The following is a 15,002-nucleotide window of genomic DNA, read 5'->3' on the forward strand; positions in this document are numbered from 1 at the left end:
CTGGTGTGACACGTTCTTTGGGAACTGGTGTAAAGTGATGACATTTCTGTCTGGGACATGAGTTGTGAGCCACTGTGATGTTTGATAACACAAATCTCAGTGTTGATGTCTGTGAAGGAATACAAAAAGATGTTCCTGAATGGAAAGCTGTCGGTTTTTTATGCTTACCACTACAACCAGGTTTCCGATCACGCTGTGGGCCTTGATGACCCAGTTCACGGACTTGGCACACTTGAGCAGCAAGATGACGTTACGCTGCAGCGGGGGATCGTCCTCCAGAGGCCGTAGATCCACTATGACATCCACCTGGAAAGCACTGCAGAGAAGCAGGGAGAGAGGGAAAGATATTTGGACGTTTAGATCCACAAAGTGTTATCACGCCGTCTGGCCAACTAATTAAAAACCTGGATGCAATCCCAGAAAAAACGCAGACATATGCAACACAGACCAGAAAGCATTGCAGTGAAATACAGCGCAGATATTCCCAGATTTGCTTTGCGTCTTTGGAATAATCACTCCATTGGGGGAGTGAGGATATTATCTGGCAACATGAACTTTGAGACCCACTTTTGAAATGTCTCTCAAACAACAAACCTCCACTGAGTGAACAGTAACCCCCCAACTGACTTTCCATCCAAAACAAACTCCATGGAGATTACTGAGAGCATCTTGACCTCGAAAATAAACTATGACTACATGTTTTCTTGGCTCCGGCCGCTCACCTGCTGGAGTTGGGGGCTTGCAGCTCAATGATGTGGACCTCTTGGTCTTTGTCGGGGCCAGACAGCACACAACCCTTTGATGTCTGTGGCTCCACGTAGCCGCCCAGGTAGTTCAGAGACAGGAACTTGGTATCAATCTTGCAAGTGTCAGAAAACAGTGGATCTGAAAGAGAAAGGGTTGTTTACGTTACTGGTTGGGGGTTCTGTGAGGCTATAATGATCCCCCAAAGGAGAAATACGGCTTTTTGTTATCCCACACCACAGGAAGGTCAGAGCCGGGGTCAGCTACATAAGAGCAGCCGTGCTTCTGGGAGATTTCAGTGCTCTGCCTAGGAGACTTCAGTAGGGTGGATGTTTGAACAGTCTCCATGCTAACCTCACCACACAGTCCAGCAGCGCTGGTTACCATTGTACTAGCAACAACTAGACATGACAATTAACAAGTGCTAAAAATGCTAAATATAATGGGTAAATCACAGAAAGCCAAATATAATCCCTCAAACAGTGGATTGGGATTCCGCTGCACTTGAAAAATGTATTGGGTTATTCCCTCACCACTGCTACACTCTGCCACAACATTTTATGAAAATGCAGCCTGTAGTTTTTTCGTGTTCCCTAAGGTTCTGGTACAGTAGGCCTTAATACTACATTGGCAAATACCTTATTACTCTTTTATTTTAGTAGGAAGGCCCTCAAGAAAGCCTAACAAAAATGTGTGTGTGCCAATTATTATATATATATAAATATTGATGTAGCTTTTATTATGAAACCTCAATTAAATATAGAAAACTGAAGACACTTTGTTTTTTTAACTATGTTGTTTTCTGAAGCAGTTAAAGATAATAAATATTGTAACTGGTATTAACAGTAAAAAGGAAAACACAAGGTCTGTTAGAATGTGTGGAGATTGGCCATGGTTGATGTTTTCCCGCCCTGAATCATGTTCCCAGTCCGGCTCTGTGTTGGATGGGTTGGGCGTGCTCTGGTTGGCATGACCTCTTCTTATCAACAGGGACATTTCTCTTTTGGTTTTTACATGGGAAAACTAAACAACGTTTTTTCAACCCTAGTTCCTGTACAATAACAGGACAAAGTTATTCATATACAGATTTTATCAAACGTTCTAGTGTTTTTTCTCCACTTTCACTGCTGTTCGAAAAATTGGTTAACTGCTAAGAAAGTACTTTTAGGTCAAAAAAAGTTACACCCTTCTCAGCAGTCAGATAAAACACAAGACAGCTGCTTCCTTATTTGGCAAACAGACTTCTTGGACAAAGTGTAAACTGAAGGCTGGCACCTTCCTTTCCGGAACCCTTGTGACACTTGAAAGAGCTAAAGGGAGACCTTGAGTACGGGAATGGTTAGGAAAGCACAGTGAGAATGTGTCCATCTTCATGAAACACTACTAACGATGTGAAGGAGTGGAAATCTACAGCTCTTTACTCGGAGTAAACATCATGGCACTCTGAGCTTTTGCCAAAACCACAGCCCCTAATGACATAAGCCAAACGCTCGCAGGCTGAGCAACCACTCTGCTCTCCACAGCAACTAACAACACTGAGAGAGAACCTATCACCGGCAGTAGAGGAGCCATTATTTGTTTCCAGACATGAGTTTTGTTTTATTTCCATGTGGTGAAGGATGCTCATTAAAAACAAGATGTCCTGTCTGAGAGCTGATGCATTGGGAGGTTGGACGTGCTGTCTGTTCCCTGTATGGACCGACCAGTAGAGGATGAAGAATTGAAAGTCAACGGTTCTAACATGTGTGAAGATCACTCACAGCTTCCCCTCAGAATCCTGCAGTGCTTTCTCAAGCCACGCAGAAATAAGAAGTTGAAATGCTTCTACAGTCCTGATGTGGGTTTCTTTCTGTGTGGTGCTGGACAGTTAGTAGCAGTAGCATGTAAATAAGTGTAGCAATGCTCCCACAAAGGCACTCAAGAAGAAGATCATCCAACATGGACATACATATTACATGATTAAAAATATCCCCAGATCTGCCTTGCTAGTGTCAGCCATTGCATTCATCAAGTGTTTTAGACCACAAAGATAAATGCAATTTGTTGTGGGAAAACAAAAAATGTAAATATAATTTTTGTCTGTTAACAAGAAAACTCCATCAGTATCCATCAGTAATAGGCATTGGTTAATAATAATAATAATAATAATAATAATAATAATTAAAACGTCGTATCTAGGTTTTGTTAGGAGTGAGATAGAGATTATTATGTAATATGCATCCAATGAAGCATTGCATGAAGTCTGTTGATGAATCAGAGACTGTTGTCGGGGCTTCATAAACGTTTTTACATTTTTGTTTTGTAGGCAGACCATGCAGGCCAGCCCGATGGTTACCAAGGTTCATGTTTTAATAGCATTTTTACAAAAAAAAGCCCAGGCGAGCCTAAAATGTGAAAATATGGCTTAGACCTCAGAGAGTTAAACTTGGGTCCGCAACCATAGTTTTACTGTATTTTGTTTTGAAAATCCACAGCGGAGGTTTGTCTCGTACTACATGCGGTGTATTTTGCATATCTCTCAGTAGCCAACGATCTGTGAGTCTGTTGGCTCGGACATAAACTCTGTAATAAAAGTAGTCTACATTTCATAAGAGGTGTAAAACCTGTGAGCTTTTTAAATCGCATTTGAACTGAATGCTTATATAATCTGTAGTTGTATTTGTATTGTTGATTTGTTGTGTGAACGAGGTGATATACAATAGAGAAGGTTAAGCTGTCCTTATTAGTTAGTTAATATTAGTTTTGTACTGTTGGAGTGGTAAGCAGCAGGCCTATTATTTTGGGATACTTGTGGAGTTAGGTGGTCCGTGAGGGTTTATTTATTGGTTAAGTGTCCTTGGTATGAAAAAGTTTGAGAAACACTGCTCTAGTGGATTGTCAACGGGGGTAGCCTCGCTGCGGGGAAATTATACAGATGGCTAGTTCGCCCCTGAAAAATGTCTATGCACCCGTTATTATCAATAATATTAAAAAAATAAAAATGTAATTTTCTATTTTTATTTGGTAATCATCTCGCGACCCCCACTCGGGGTCTTGCGACCCCCACTTTGGGAACCCCTGCTCCAGAGTGACACTGCATGAAATGACCTGATGCCAGAATACTCAAATACATAGTCCATGCCCTTTCTGTATATATCTGAGGTCCAATAGTGCATGTGGCTGTAAGCAGCTCAGCTCAGAAGTACCACAGGTAGCCCGTTGAGGGAAGGAAATTATTTTCCCAGAGCAGTGCATGTGAACCTCAAGCCAGGGTTCAAACACAAAGCTAAGTAAAGTTATGGGAGCTGAAGGGGAATGGGGGGGGGGCGTGCCTTCAGGCATACAGCTATGTTGGGAATTTTGGGAATCTAGTACCTTCTCCGACTTTGATGTAGATGTCTTGAGTCATCCTGAGCTCAGAGAAAGAGGTGACGGCTCTGTACTTCTTCTGGGCCCAGTTCAGGAGATGCTCATTGCCATGGGAAAATGCCTCCTTCTGGATCTGACAGGAAAGGGAGAAGTTTCCAGGCTGGAAGTGGACCTCTGAACCCTCAGATACCTTGAAGAGAGGAAAACACAAGAGTGTAAGAGGACAAAGGCAGAACATGCCAAAATACACTGTAATAGTTTTTCTTTTCAGCTTTGGTGATGTCCAGCATCTATTTTAGTTAATTTAGTAGAACATTAATGCATCAAATATTCATTTTTTCACTTTTAACACTCAAAAATCCAACTCCCTGTTGAGAAGGATATGCTCATAAAAAGTGAACTGAAGAAGAACCTGCAGGCAGACTGAGAAAAAAAGAACTCAGCCTTTCCAAAATTAAACCTGCTCTCTAAACATTGGTGAAGTCCTACACGCTCAATCCTTTCCGTTATTTCAAAGCTTCTACAAATATGCTCTGTGTATTTTTACACATGTTCTTCAACACAATATTCTGTCTGGTTTCCAGTGTTTACACCTTGTACTGCATTGTAGTGCATCATCACAAATGTGTAGTTCTGCTTTAAAATGGCCACAAGGGGATCACAGAGAAAACAAAAACACTTGACACTGACAGACTGACAAGAAGGACAGTAGTTGGGCACACACTCAAACCAGGTAATACATAACATAATATCTGAGGCAGAGGCTCGTTAGAGTGCAAGCATAAAAAACTAATGTTCAAAAGACAATAACTTTTATCATATGATACAACACTTTGTAATACAGTGATAAAAGTAATGGATGTCATAACAAATTCAAAAATGAGGAAGAAACCTTATCAAACGTTTTAACATAACTTGAGTAAGGTAGAATTCTTAAAATATAAAGGACGTGCTAATTTGCGTTAAACAGGGAAACTGGCCTGGCCGTATTGAAGGGACCACCCCTTTAGCACTTAATGGAGCTCGGACCATATGCTTCATTTCAGAGAGATAAACATTCACATGTGCTGTAAAACCTAGCGAACAACCAAACTGAGTCCAAGCACACGGTCTAGACAGCCTTCCTCATTTTATTTCCATGCTTGTTTTTCTTTCTCCCTAGGTATCCTATCTGTATGCATGAGAAGACAGTGCTGGCAGGCCCAATTAAAAACATGAAATCCCTTCTGAATCCAACAGGAATACGTTAGACTTCTTCTCTGTGATGATGTTGTGAAGTCTTCCTAAATTGCAATCATGCTTTATTGATAATGGAATAATATCCCTAGGGGGCGTTCAAGTTTTTCCGACATAACTGTTCAAATCCTCTCATTCACAACATCTGTCTGACCTCTGGACACTCCTCTCCATGTTCCTGGCATTGTCACCAGAGGCAGTAAATCCTGCAGGCCGAGAAGACAGGCTCCGTCGAAGAATTCAGCTTGATTTCATTTTCAGCGTTTACTACGGTGATAAGAAACAAAAAAGAAAGATGGCGAGGAGGTGGAGCCCAGAGCCGCTGAGGAGGGGCTGGAGTCTCATCCCTCACCTTGCCAAGCTCAGCAGAGTTTATCAGATTAATTGCAGAAATACGACTGCAATTAGTCGCAAAGAATCAGAGGGGGAAAGCCTGAAGGCCAAACTAGCTCCAGGCCTTCCAGACCACTGAAAACCTCAGGAATTTGAAACAGGGCCGACCCTGTTCTTTTTCTAGAACTATCTATCAAATCCAAAACCTATTTTGCATATGTTTGTTTTAAGAATGTTAAATAAATTAAGACTGGGCTTTTGCAAATGGACTTGTTCTTGGTAATAGACTTGAATTTATTTATTTATTTTGCATAGGAGGGATGTGATTTAGTATTTTTGAAACTTCAGGTGCTCGAAATCCTTTCGATGTCTCTCAGGCGCCCATGCCTCTCCCCTTCTCTTAACGTGTTGCTGCTTGTAGTGGAGATCACAGGAGCTTGTGTGATTGTTTTGTTTACTGAAACGAACCTTGACTCCACTTTTTCATTCTCTATTCCTCAAATTAATAATGTATTAAGCTTCTCTTCCACATAGCGTTTAACATCTGATTGCATCCATTCTTCGCCTTCGATCTCTAAGACTACCAGAAGGAGCTTATTTGAGGATGTATGTGTAAACGTATCTGGCAATAAACTTGATGAGCCCTCGATAAGCTAGAAAGGAAAGAACATTGTTTTCCATGGGCATATGTGGAATATATAAATAAGTAGAATATGTAAATATAATTATATAATAATGATTGAAATAAACTGTTTACATAAGCTGTCAATCAATATACTCTAAAACTGTTAATTTTGTTGTTAAAGCACTCATATTTCAAAAATATATGTATCAGTATTCTCTAAGTTGAGGATTAGAGATTTCTTCTGAGCTGCGAGCTTCGGCCCACTGCCAACTAAAGCATTACCCCTCTACAGTATATAAGAATATAGATCTCTTATAAAGCAATCTATTGCTATTACTGCAGTGCCAACAAGTCTTTTGAAGGTACATTGTGTTACCTGTGCAGGCCTTGTAATGTGTTTAGTACAAGAAAACTGGATCTATCATCGATTTAAGAGGAATTCCTCAGACTTGGAAAGTCAGTTAAACACCGTGGGGACTGAGACGCATGCTTTCATGTTGGTAATGGGAGAAACTTATGCACTTGAGCTTGTAAATGGTATTTGCATGCAACTCCAACAACTCAAATGGTGACTGTTTTCTCCATTTATATAGAATAACTAATGTTAGCATACTTATATCTGTTTAAGAATACTATTTTAATGTATCTGAAATGGTCATAGAACAGCTTAATCTTCATTATCTATAGCAAGGGTGTCAAACTCAAGGCCCGGGGGCCAAATCCGGTCCGTGACTTCTTTGTATGCGGCACCCCCAAGAGCTAGCAAAGAATATAATATGTTTATTATATGGTTACATGCCGCATTACAGAAGCACGTTGCCCATAAACTACATGTCCCACAATGCATCTCAAATTAAAAAAAATTCTCAGAATTTTACTTTATTTTCAAAATGTCATTTTAAAAAAAAAGAAATTTGAGACTTATGAAGTTATTACCCCATCCGATAATAATCCAATGAAGAGGCAATATTGTAATGTAATACATTATTTTATTTATTAAATATTTATATATGTATTTTTATATAGTCTTATATATAAAACTGGCCCTTTGAGTGCAACCATGATGCTAAGATGAAATTGAGTTTGACACCCCTGATCTATAGTGATAGAAGCACATCTGCCAATACCCTAAATGACCCTAAACATCCAACAGTACCCTTTCTGCCTGTAAGCACCAACATATTACAGCCATATGCGCAGTCAAAATGGGAAGGCATACCAAATGTTTGAGATCAATTACCACAGAGCTGTAATCCTCCGCTGAGCAACACCCAGAGCCTGGGAAATCACAAATGTTTAGAAGTGAAGAGGTGTTGCAAACAGAGGAGGGGGATGGAAAGGGTGGATAAAGAGTATGAGCATGCAATAACTCTCTGGTGATATGAATGTGATAAATGCCTGATCTCGTGTCTTGATGAGATACGGGAGTTAATCACGCTGCTCATGCATGTTCCTGTTATCTGGCAGGCTCGTTTGTGGGGGAAACAAAACCATATGTCTCAGCGCCACTCGGGAGCCTTAGTCTGCCATCTCTGTCTGCAAATAAAAACCAATAGCGGCTACCCATGGTTTCCATAAAATATTACACTGAGGAGAGTAGTCCTCGTGTGAGAGAGCGAAAGAGCTTATCCCTGTGAACGCAACACAGGCAAAGCTTGGCAAACAAACAATAGGCAGCACAAGCCAACAGCACAACTTTACAGAGTTGTTCCATCCAGAGTCACTAAACATTTGATCCAGATCAAGCCTTTCAAGCACAGATGCAACACAGCCCTCCTCCTCTCGTCAAAAAAATATATAAACACCCTGCCAAGAAGTCAACACAGATCACTCTGCACATGTGTCTCACTTCGAGGCCTAGTGTCCCTTGCTAAAATAAATCTGGCATGATTTCAATGCTCATACTTCATGGCGTTTTAGACCCCTGATGATCTCTGCCTGCGGCTGATTGACAAGGATTACTGCTGAGAACATGTTTTACAACAAAAATCTGGATTCTTGCATTTTTTAAAGGCGGCAGGGTCCAGAGGCCAACAGCAACAGCGTGCTCAGCGTCTCTGTAGCTTTTTCCAGCGGCCCATCTGTGTCCGCGGAGCCCAGAGCACCGGGACCAGGAAACAAGGACTGGCAGGCCCGAATAAGAGTCCAATTAGTCCCAGGAAACGGCCTTTCCAGTGGACAGGCAGAGTGAGGGAGGTCTGGAAGTGGGTTTCTGTTCTGAAGTGTTAAGCTCAAAAGCAGTTCCTTTTTTACTCTGTTACTGTATGATCTGACCTCACAACTTCTCCACCTGGGAGGCAGCGATCAGAGAGTGTGGGAACTGGCAAGGCCACTAACACCGAGACCTTTGTGGTCATGGAACACATGTACTTTTATGGACTGATACAAGTTCTTAGTTTAATTGACTGTTCCTCAAACCCCTCCCCAAAGTGATTGTCCAAATGTAACTAGGTGAGACAGACCTGCCAAGCCTGGTATTTGACCATATGTTGAAGCAGAGCACATGGGCTGCAGTGAAAGACTCAGCGTTCAGAGAGGTTGGAGTGTGGTTTCACACAACTTGCCTTTCAGGGATGAGCTCAGAAATGTTCCTATACCTGGTAAGCTTCTATCAGTGCCTCCCTGTGATTAACACCAATTATATTAATGTAGTTTATATTTTGTAATTGATTCTGACTGCAATCACAGTTAATGATAATGTTAGCTGCTCAATAGAAACACCCAACTGCACCAAAAAATTGGTCGTCCTTTGCACTTTACGCAACATCTACAACAGTGTGCATCTGTAGTGAACTTTCATCTGCAATTCATCATTGATCAAAGGAGTCAAAACATTGTTCTTACGGTGGGACGGTGTCTGTCTCAGGTATCTGAGTCGTGTGGCATGTTAAGGAGGTGTCACTGTGAAGAGAACCTAAGACCTGGGCCTGGCTCACAGCCATGTGCAGTCAGATACCGACAGCTAGCACAGCCACATGGCTCAGTGCTGTCACTCAAACACAAAATACTTAACACCAAATTCAGTGGGGGCCCCGGAGCCAGTCAAAGCCATTAGCTCAGCTTTGTCTGACTGCAGGGACCTCCTTCTTCACTCTGATTCCCTTTATCATCATGAGATAGACAAGTGTCATACCGTTTGGCCAACAAAGGAAGCTAATACTCCAGGTTTGTCTCAGAAAATATATTGTTGCTTTGAGAAATAGCTAAGTATGTTTGCTACTGAAAATAAAATGATTGTACACATTCCTTTATTACAGGCTGTATCTTATCATTAAAAGCAGACCATTTTTATAAGAGATAAATGAAAAAAGGAAAACTTGTCTCTGTGGAAAAGCACTGGTATCCAACATCATTAGACGCACAGCAACAGCTCTGCCTGGACTGTAAGCTGTAATGAAGGCTGTCAGCTGTTCTGTGTCTGCCACCACTGACAAGGGGAGACAGTTACTATGATGCTGACCTGCTGCTCTCTGCACAAACATGCATCTCACTGGCCCAACATTATCACAGCTTAAGGGAAATACAAGCTGGCCAGATGCATCCATCTGCGTGATATGCAACAATTTCCCTTGACATGAGAGCATTTATTCTCATTACTACAGGAAATAATCCTTAGAAGGAGAACTTGGCACTCGGGCCTCACCCTTTCATGTTGTGTTTTCTATTAAATAAGTACATTTTTATTTTTTTGAAAAACAGATTATCTGAATTGATCAAAGTAATGCTCTCTAAACATTTTTGTTTGTATGACAGATGAATGAAAGGCTGTACCCTAGCCTTTAACTGCACCCATTTTTTTAAATGTACATTAAACACTCTCAATGGTTCACTTATATATCAACTGGAAGTCATGTCAGAAAAGCCTAAAAAAGTCCCATATGGTAGAAGACGCACATTAATACGCTGCCCGCTTAAAACGTCCACAGACTCTTTATATAATAAATGTGTGCGTGTGTGTAGATGAGCCTGTGCATCATGCAAGGATTTTGCTATTTCATATTTTTTTCTCCTTGTCACATCGGCTTTCACGGCAGAACATTATGCGCATGAGAGGTAAGCAAGAAAACACTGGACCACATATGGGAATCATTTGAGTACCTGATACTGCATTCTTAGGGAATGCTGTGGTGTTAACATACAATTGAAAATGATTACTTCTGGGAAGCCGAAAATGCAGGAAAGCTTTCGGAGGATATAAAGGCAAAAAAAGAAAAAACGTTTTCGTCGCAATATAGTATGGTTAAGCCAAGGCTAAGGCTTCTGGGTCTCATTTTGCTGTGATTTTCTCATGTGATACACAGGCTTTAAACACGGGCACTGAAGGATTCCATTTTTACATTTTGTATTAAGTTTCCCAGCGAGTCCCCCTGGTACCTTCACTAAAAAAAGTCTGGCTCTCCAGGGGACGGAGCACCAACTACACTGAGATATCCCTCCACCAAAACTTCTTCTCTTCCTCCCACATACAGTATGTACTCTGGGGCGAGACAGTAACTTTTAAAAGTTCTTACAAATAAAAAGTAAAATTCATGGACAGTCAAACACCATTTCACTATTTATGCAATAGCTACTGTACATATGAAGGGTTTCTCTTGCTTGGTCTATCTCTGTTTGTTTTACTTTTGGTACAGATTCCTATTATTATTTTAGTTTTCAACTGTTGGTAGTAGAGGGGGGGGGGGGGATTTTAGCTAATTATCGTAGTGATATTGCGTAAAATAGCCTTGAAATCCTCCTCAACGTGGCTCTCTTGGATCCTTTCATCTGCAACCAACATATTGTTCGGTCTGTTTTGTTTTTTTTTGCCATTTTCTTTCTTTTTTCTAGGACAAATGAATTTAAAAACTTGCAGTTATTATAACCGGTAGACTGGTTATTCAAAAATGGCAGGCTGGTACAGGATGTCCAGTTTCATGCTATAGACGCTTCTCTCTAAAGATTCAGTTGTCTGCATTCTTTAAGCTTCACTTTTTACCTTTATCTCAAAAAGTGTCAGATACTATTTATTTGGAAACTTTTGCTTATGGAAAACCTAAATACAGCTAGTTGAGTTGAGTAGAGCCGTTTCATAACATGCAGATGAAATGTGTCAATATTCTTGGGTCATAACGATGATTGGGTGTTCTGTTGATGTTGCACATCTGGATCGGTTTTAGCCTCCCCAGTGTATTATTAACAAATACATTAGCAATACAATTCCAGATTTCAGCAAATGAGCAATCAGATCCTTACTCAGCAAATGTTAGTGGTTTAGTGTTTGCTACCACACATTCCCCGTTGTTAGGGTTTTTTTTGGGATACGGATACGCCCTGTCTGATTTGGACAGCTGCCAAGCTATCAACAGGACTGTTAACAGGAGGGAGAGAGGGAGGGAGGGAGGTGTGGGGGACATGGCCCTGTGGTTATTGAGTGTGAAAATATCTGACAAAGCACAACACAACTTTTCAGATAAATATATGTTTTTAAAACCAGGATGTGAGTAAGGCAGGAGTTTGGCAGTATAAAAACTACTTTAACAATAACCTACTTGATAATTAAAAGACACAAAGAATATTAATATTAGCCAAACTTGCACTCATCTTAAACCCCAGTGTTCTGAGAAGAGTGCACAGCTGTAGCTAAATACGTTTGCACTAAATGTGTACATAAAGATTGATGCCTCGCCACAATGACTGCACCTGGATGCCTCAAAGACTCTATTTGGCGTGTGGAAGGGCCTTCTCTGCAAATTTACATCACTTAAATGATTTTCCTCAGAGAGGAAGGCTACTGAAATGGGAGTACGGTTTAGCCTGTGAGGAAATGAAAACACAGTTTTTAGGAAGTAGGATTTAAAGGCTTTTAGTGATGCTGGACTCACATGAAAGGTACGTTTAATGCCCAGGGCCAGGTTCTCTGTCTTGATCTTCCATATCAGCGGTTGGGGGGAATTGAGCACGAAGACCAGTGGCTTCTGGTGGCGCAGCAGAGACTGGATGGGCTTCAGATGCAGCTCAACCTGGACAGGCAGAATAAAGGGATAAGAGTCAAATAAAGAAACAACACACTGGTGAACAAGTATCATATACTGAGGAAGAGCTGGGCATTAGCATCACTTGATCCTATTTCACACAGCAACACTATGCAAAGCTTTGGTTTTCTCATGTTCACTGAGATGTAACCAGAATGATGAGGCAACACAGTTACTATCCTGGTGTAATCACACTGCTGTAATGTTGTAGATTGTTCTTCTTTATCAGGCTTTGTGGTTGTTTATGTACTCAGTTTGCTGATAAACTCAACAAGACGCCGTGCTGTGTTCTCCCTAAAAGGCACTTGCTGAGCTCTGATTTGTAGCCTCAGCGGGATCTGAACTTTCACACAGAGGGCTCTTTGTTAACAGAGGGGAAAGAAAGTGGCGGGTCTCTGTTACCATCTCTGCAGCATGCAACTATGCCTTTGATTCTCAGATGCTATTAAAATAGATGTTCACAGTCTGGTAGTGAGATTGGGAAAACAGACTTGATGTTTTGTTGCCTAGACCGGTGTTGTTTTTTTGTTTCCAATGTTGGATTGGACAATTTGAGCATGTACTAAACTCAAAATCATCTCAAGGCAAGGATCTGTCTTTGTATTGCCCATTTAGACACTTCTAAAAGTAATACTTAATAGTTACATTATGCCAGAGTTGTTATTAATCCTCTATTGTTCCCGCTAGCTTTGATAAGAAGTGATACTCGAGAGGGTTATGTTGATCTGTCTTACTCTCTTCTTTAAACTTCCTTCACTCTATATTCCCAGACTAATCATATTAGACTCATCCTGCTTGTCAGCAATAAAAGCCTTTAAATCACTAATTCAACCCACAAGGGTTCATCTAATAGGATAAAACCACCCCTACAGTAATATAATCAGTCACAGCTAAATCGCTTTTCTCAACAAATACAGCATTTGGCCTTCAATTGAAGCTAAAAATGGAACCGACGATGTGTAATTACGAAGACGATGATTGTTAAAATGTGTTGACAGTTTCACATTAGTGGTCTCTGAACCATGAAAAACCTTACAAAACATTCATACGGATCATTTGTTTAAATGTGGTCATGCCGTATCGAGATTAAGATCTACATTGTTAATGCAAACCATTAACATTTCTCAGCTTCAAACTTCTCTGCTACAATGCAGTTCTGCTAAACTTGTACATTCTATTCCAGTCACTTCAAAACAAGTATTTATGAGAAAAAAAGACACTGTGCTCTTGGTCTGAATTTTACGAGGGGAAACTATTTAATGTCACGTTATGTAATGTTCTGAAACGGAAATTTGAATCAGTCTAATTGTTCATTTTGCTTTATCACAAATGAACAATATCCTAGAAAGCGTTAGGAAGTGATACAATTATTATTACTTTACATTCTGAAGTAGATCAAAGACATTTCTGACTGTTGCCAATAGGCGCTTTCACACCGCAGTACTTTTCCCACAAAGGTTCATCAGAACTTAGTTCATGAGAACTCTTTAGTTCTCATGAACTAAGTACAGATCGCGTTCACACCGGAATAAGTTCCCTGAGGGAGGATTAGGCAAATGAAGCCGCTGACGTCACTTCTTCTTCTGCTTTGGGTTTACTGGCAGGCCGCAAACAACTTCACGGCGTATAATGCCACCCGAAGTCCCCCGGAGTTGGAGAGTAAATCGCCAGAACGCAGACACCTCCTCATCTCCACCGCTCCCATGTTTTCTTTTGTGTTGCCATAAGTTAGTCTCTCTGCGTCTCTCTGCGTTTGTGCGCGTGCTAATGCTAATGCTAATAATGTTAATGCGAGGATAATAAATGGGCGGCTTCATAAAACGTTTTGGGAGTTTTACGGGGCGTGGTTTGCAATCCGTCCAGCCAATCAGACATAGGAACCTTTTTCTCCCACGAAAGTCCCTGCTCTCTAAAAAGGTTCTCATGAATTAATTTTAGTTCTGTTTGTTTTTGGTGTGAACGCAACATTTCGGAACTATATTGGAACTAAAGTGGGAAAAGTACTGCGGTGTGAAAGCGCCTAATGCATTATTACCTAGTGACTTATCTTTCTGTTCTTTGCATGCCTACAGTATTTATACCACTGACAGTGGAGAAAGAAACCCCACTCTGTATCATTATGATACTTAAAAAGTTTAAAAAGATCAACTGACTGACTAAAGACTGATCACTGAACTGTCTTCTTAAGTAGATATAAATGAACTGATTTCCTAACAAGCTAGCTCATTAGTGTAAATTACTGAAAGCTGGGACTGTAGATAATCCTCCAGTTTACTTTTACAAGCACATCATACCATCCTTTTTAAGCTTCTAGCCCTAACAGTTCCTGCTTTCAGGATTAGGTTTTGTTTGTGAAGCCACAGTTGGCTCTAGCAGCTACAGTGCATAGTAGGGCTGCCCGAAATTAGTCGACTAATCGTTAGTCGGCGAAAAAAGCCTTAGTCAGCTCTTTTTTCATTAGTCTATTAGTTGAAGGACACAAAAAAGAAAAAGAAAACTCCATCTGTGTGCTGCATCAGCTTGAAAACCCGTCTAGTATTATTTGAGGTCATCGGATATATTTGTTTAGGAAGATAAGTTTGTGACTATTCTTTAAACAAACCCATCTTTAATCTACCAATCTTATTGTCACAGCAGGGTTGCCAAGCAACATGCAGCAACCCCCCTGAGGCACTGGCTGGGCAAAGAGACAGTTACAATATGTA

General features: G+C 40.7%; 1 protein-coding gene across 1 annotated transcript in view; it reads right to left on the minus strand.

Annotated features, from left to right (window-relative positions):
* Nucleotides 1-15,002, minus strand: part of tgfbr3 (transforming growth factor, beta receptor III) — an 81,901-nt gene that overhangs the window by 21,339 nt on the left and 45,560 nt on the right. The window contains exons 4-7 of the mRNA XM_079689120.1: nucleotides 12,148-12,285; nucleotides 4,099-4,282; nucleotides 723-885; nucleotides 169-316 (exon numbers count right to left, since the gene is read on the minus strand). Of these exons, the coding sequence (XP_079545246.1) occupies nucleotides 169-316; nucleotides 723-885; nucleotides 4,099-4,282; nucleotides 12,148-12,285 (633 nt within the window). The remainder of the gene's footprint in view (nucleotides 1-168; nucleotides 317-722; nucleotides 886-4,098; nucleotides 4,283-12,147; nucleotides 12,286-15,002) is intronic.

The sequence above is a fragment of the Notothenia rossii genome (assembly GCF_949606895.1).
Source record: "Notothenia rossii genome assembly, chromosome: 1".
NCBI classification, from domain to species: domain Eukaryota; kingdom Metazoa; phylum Chordata; class Actinopteri; order Perciformes; family Nototheniidae; genus Notothenia; species Notothenia rossii.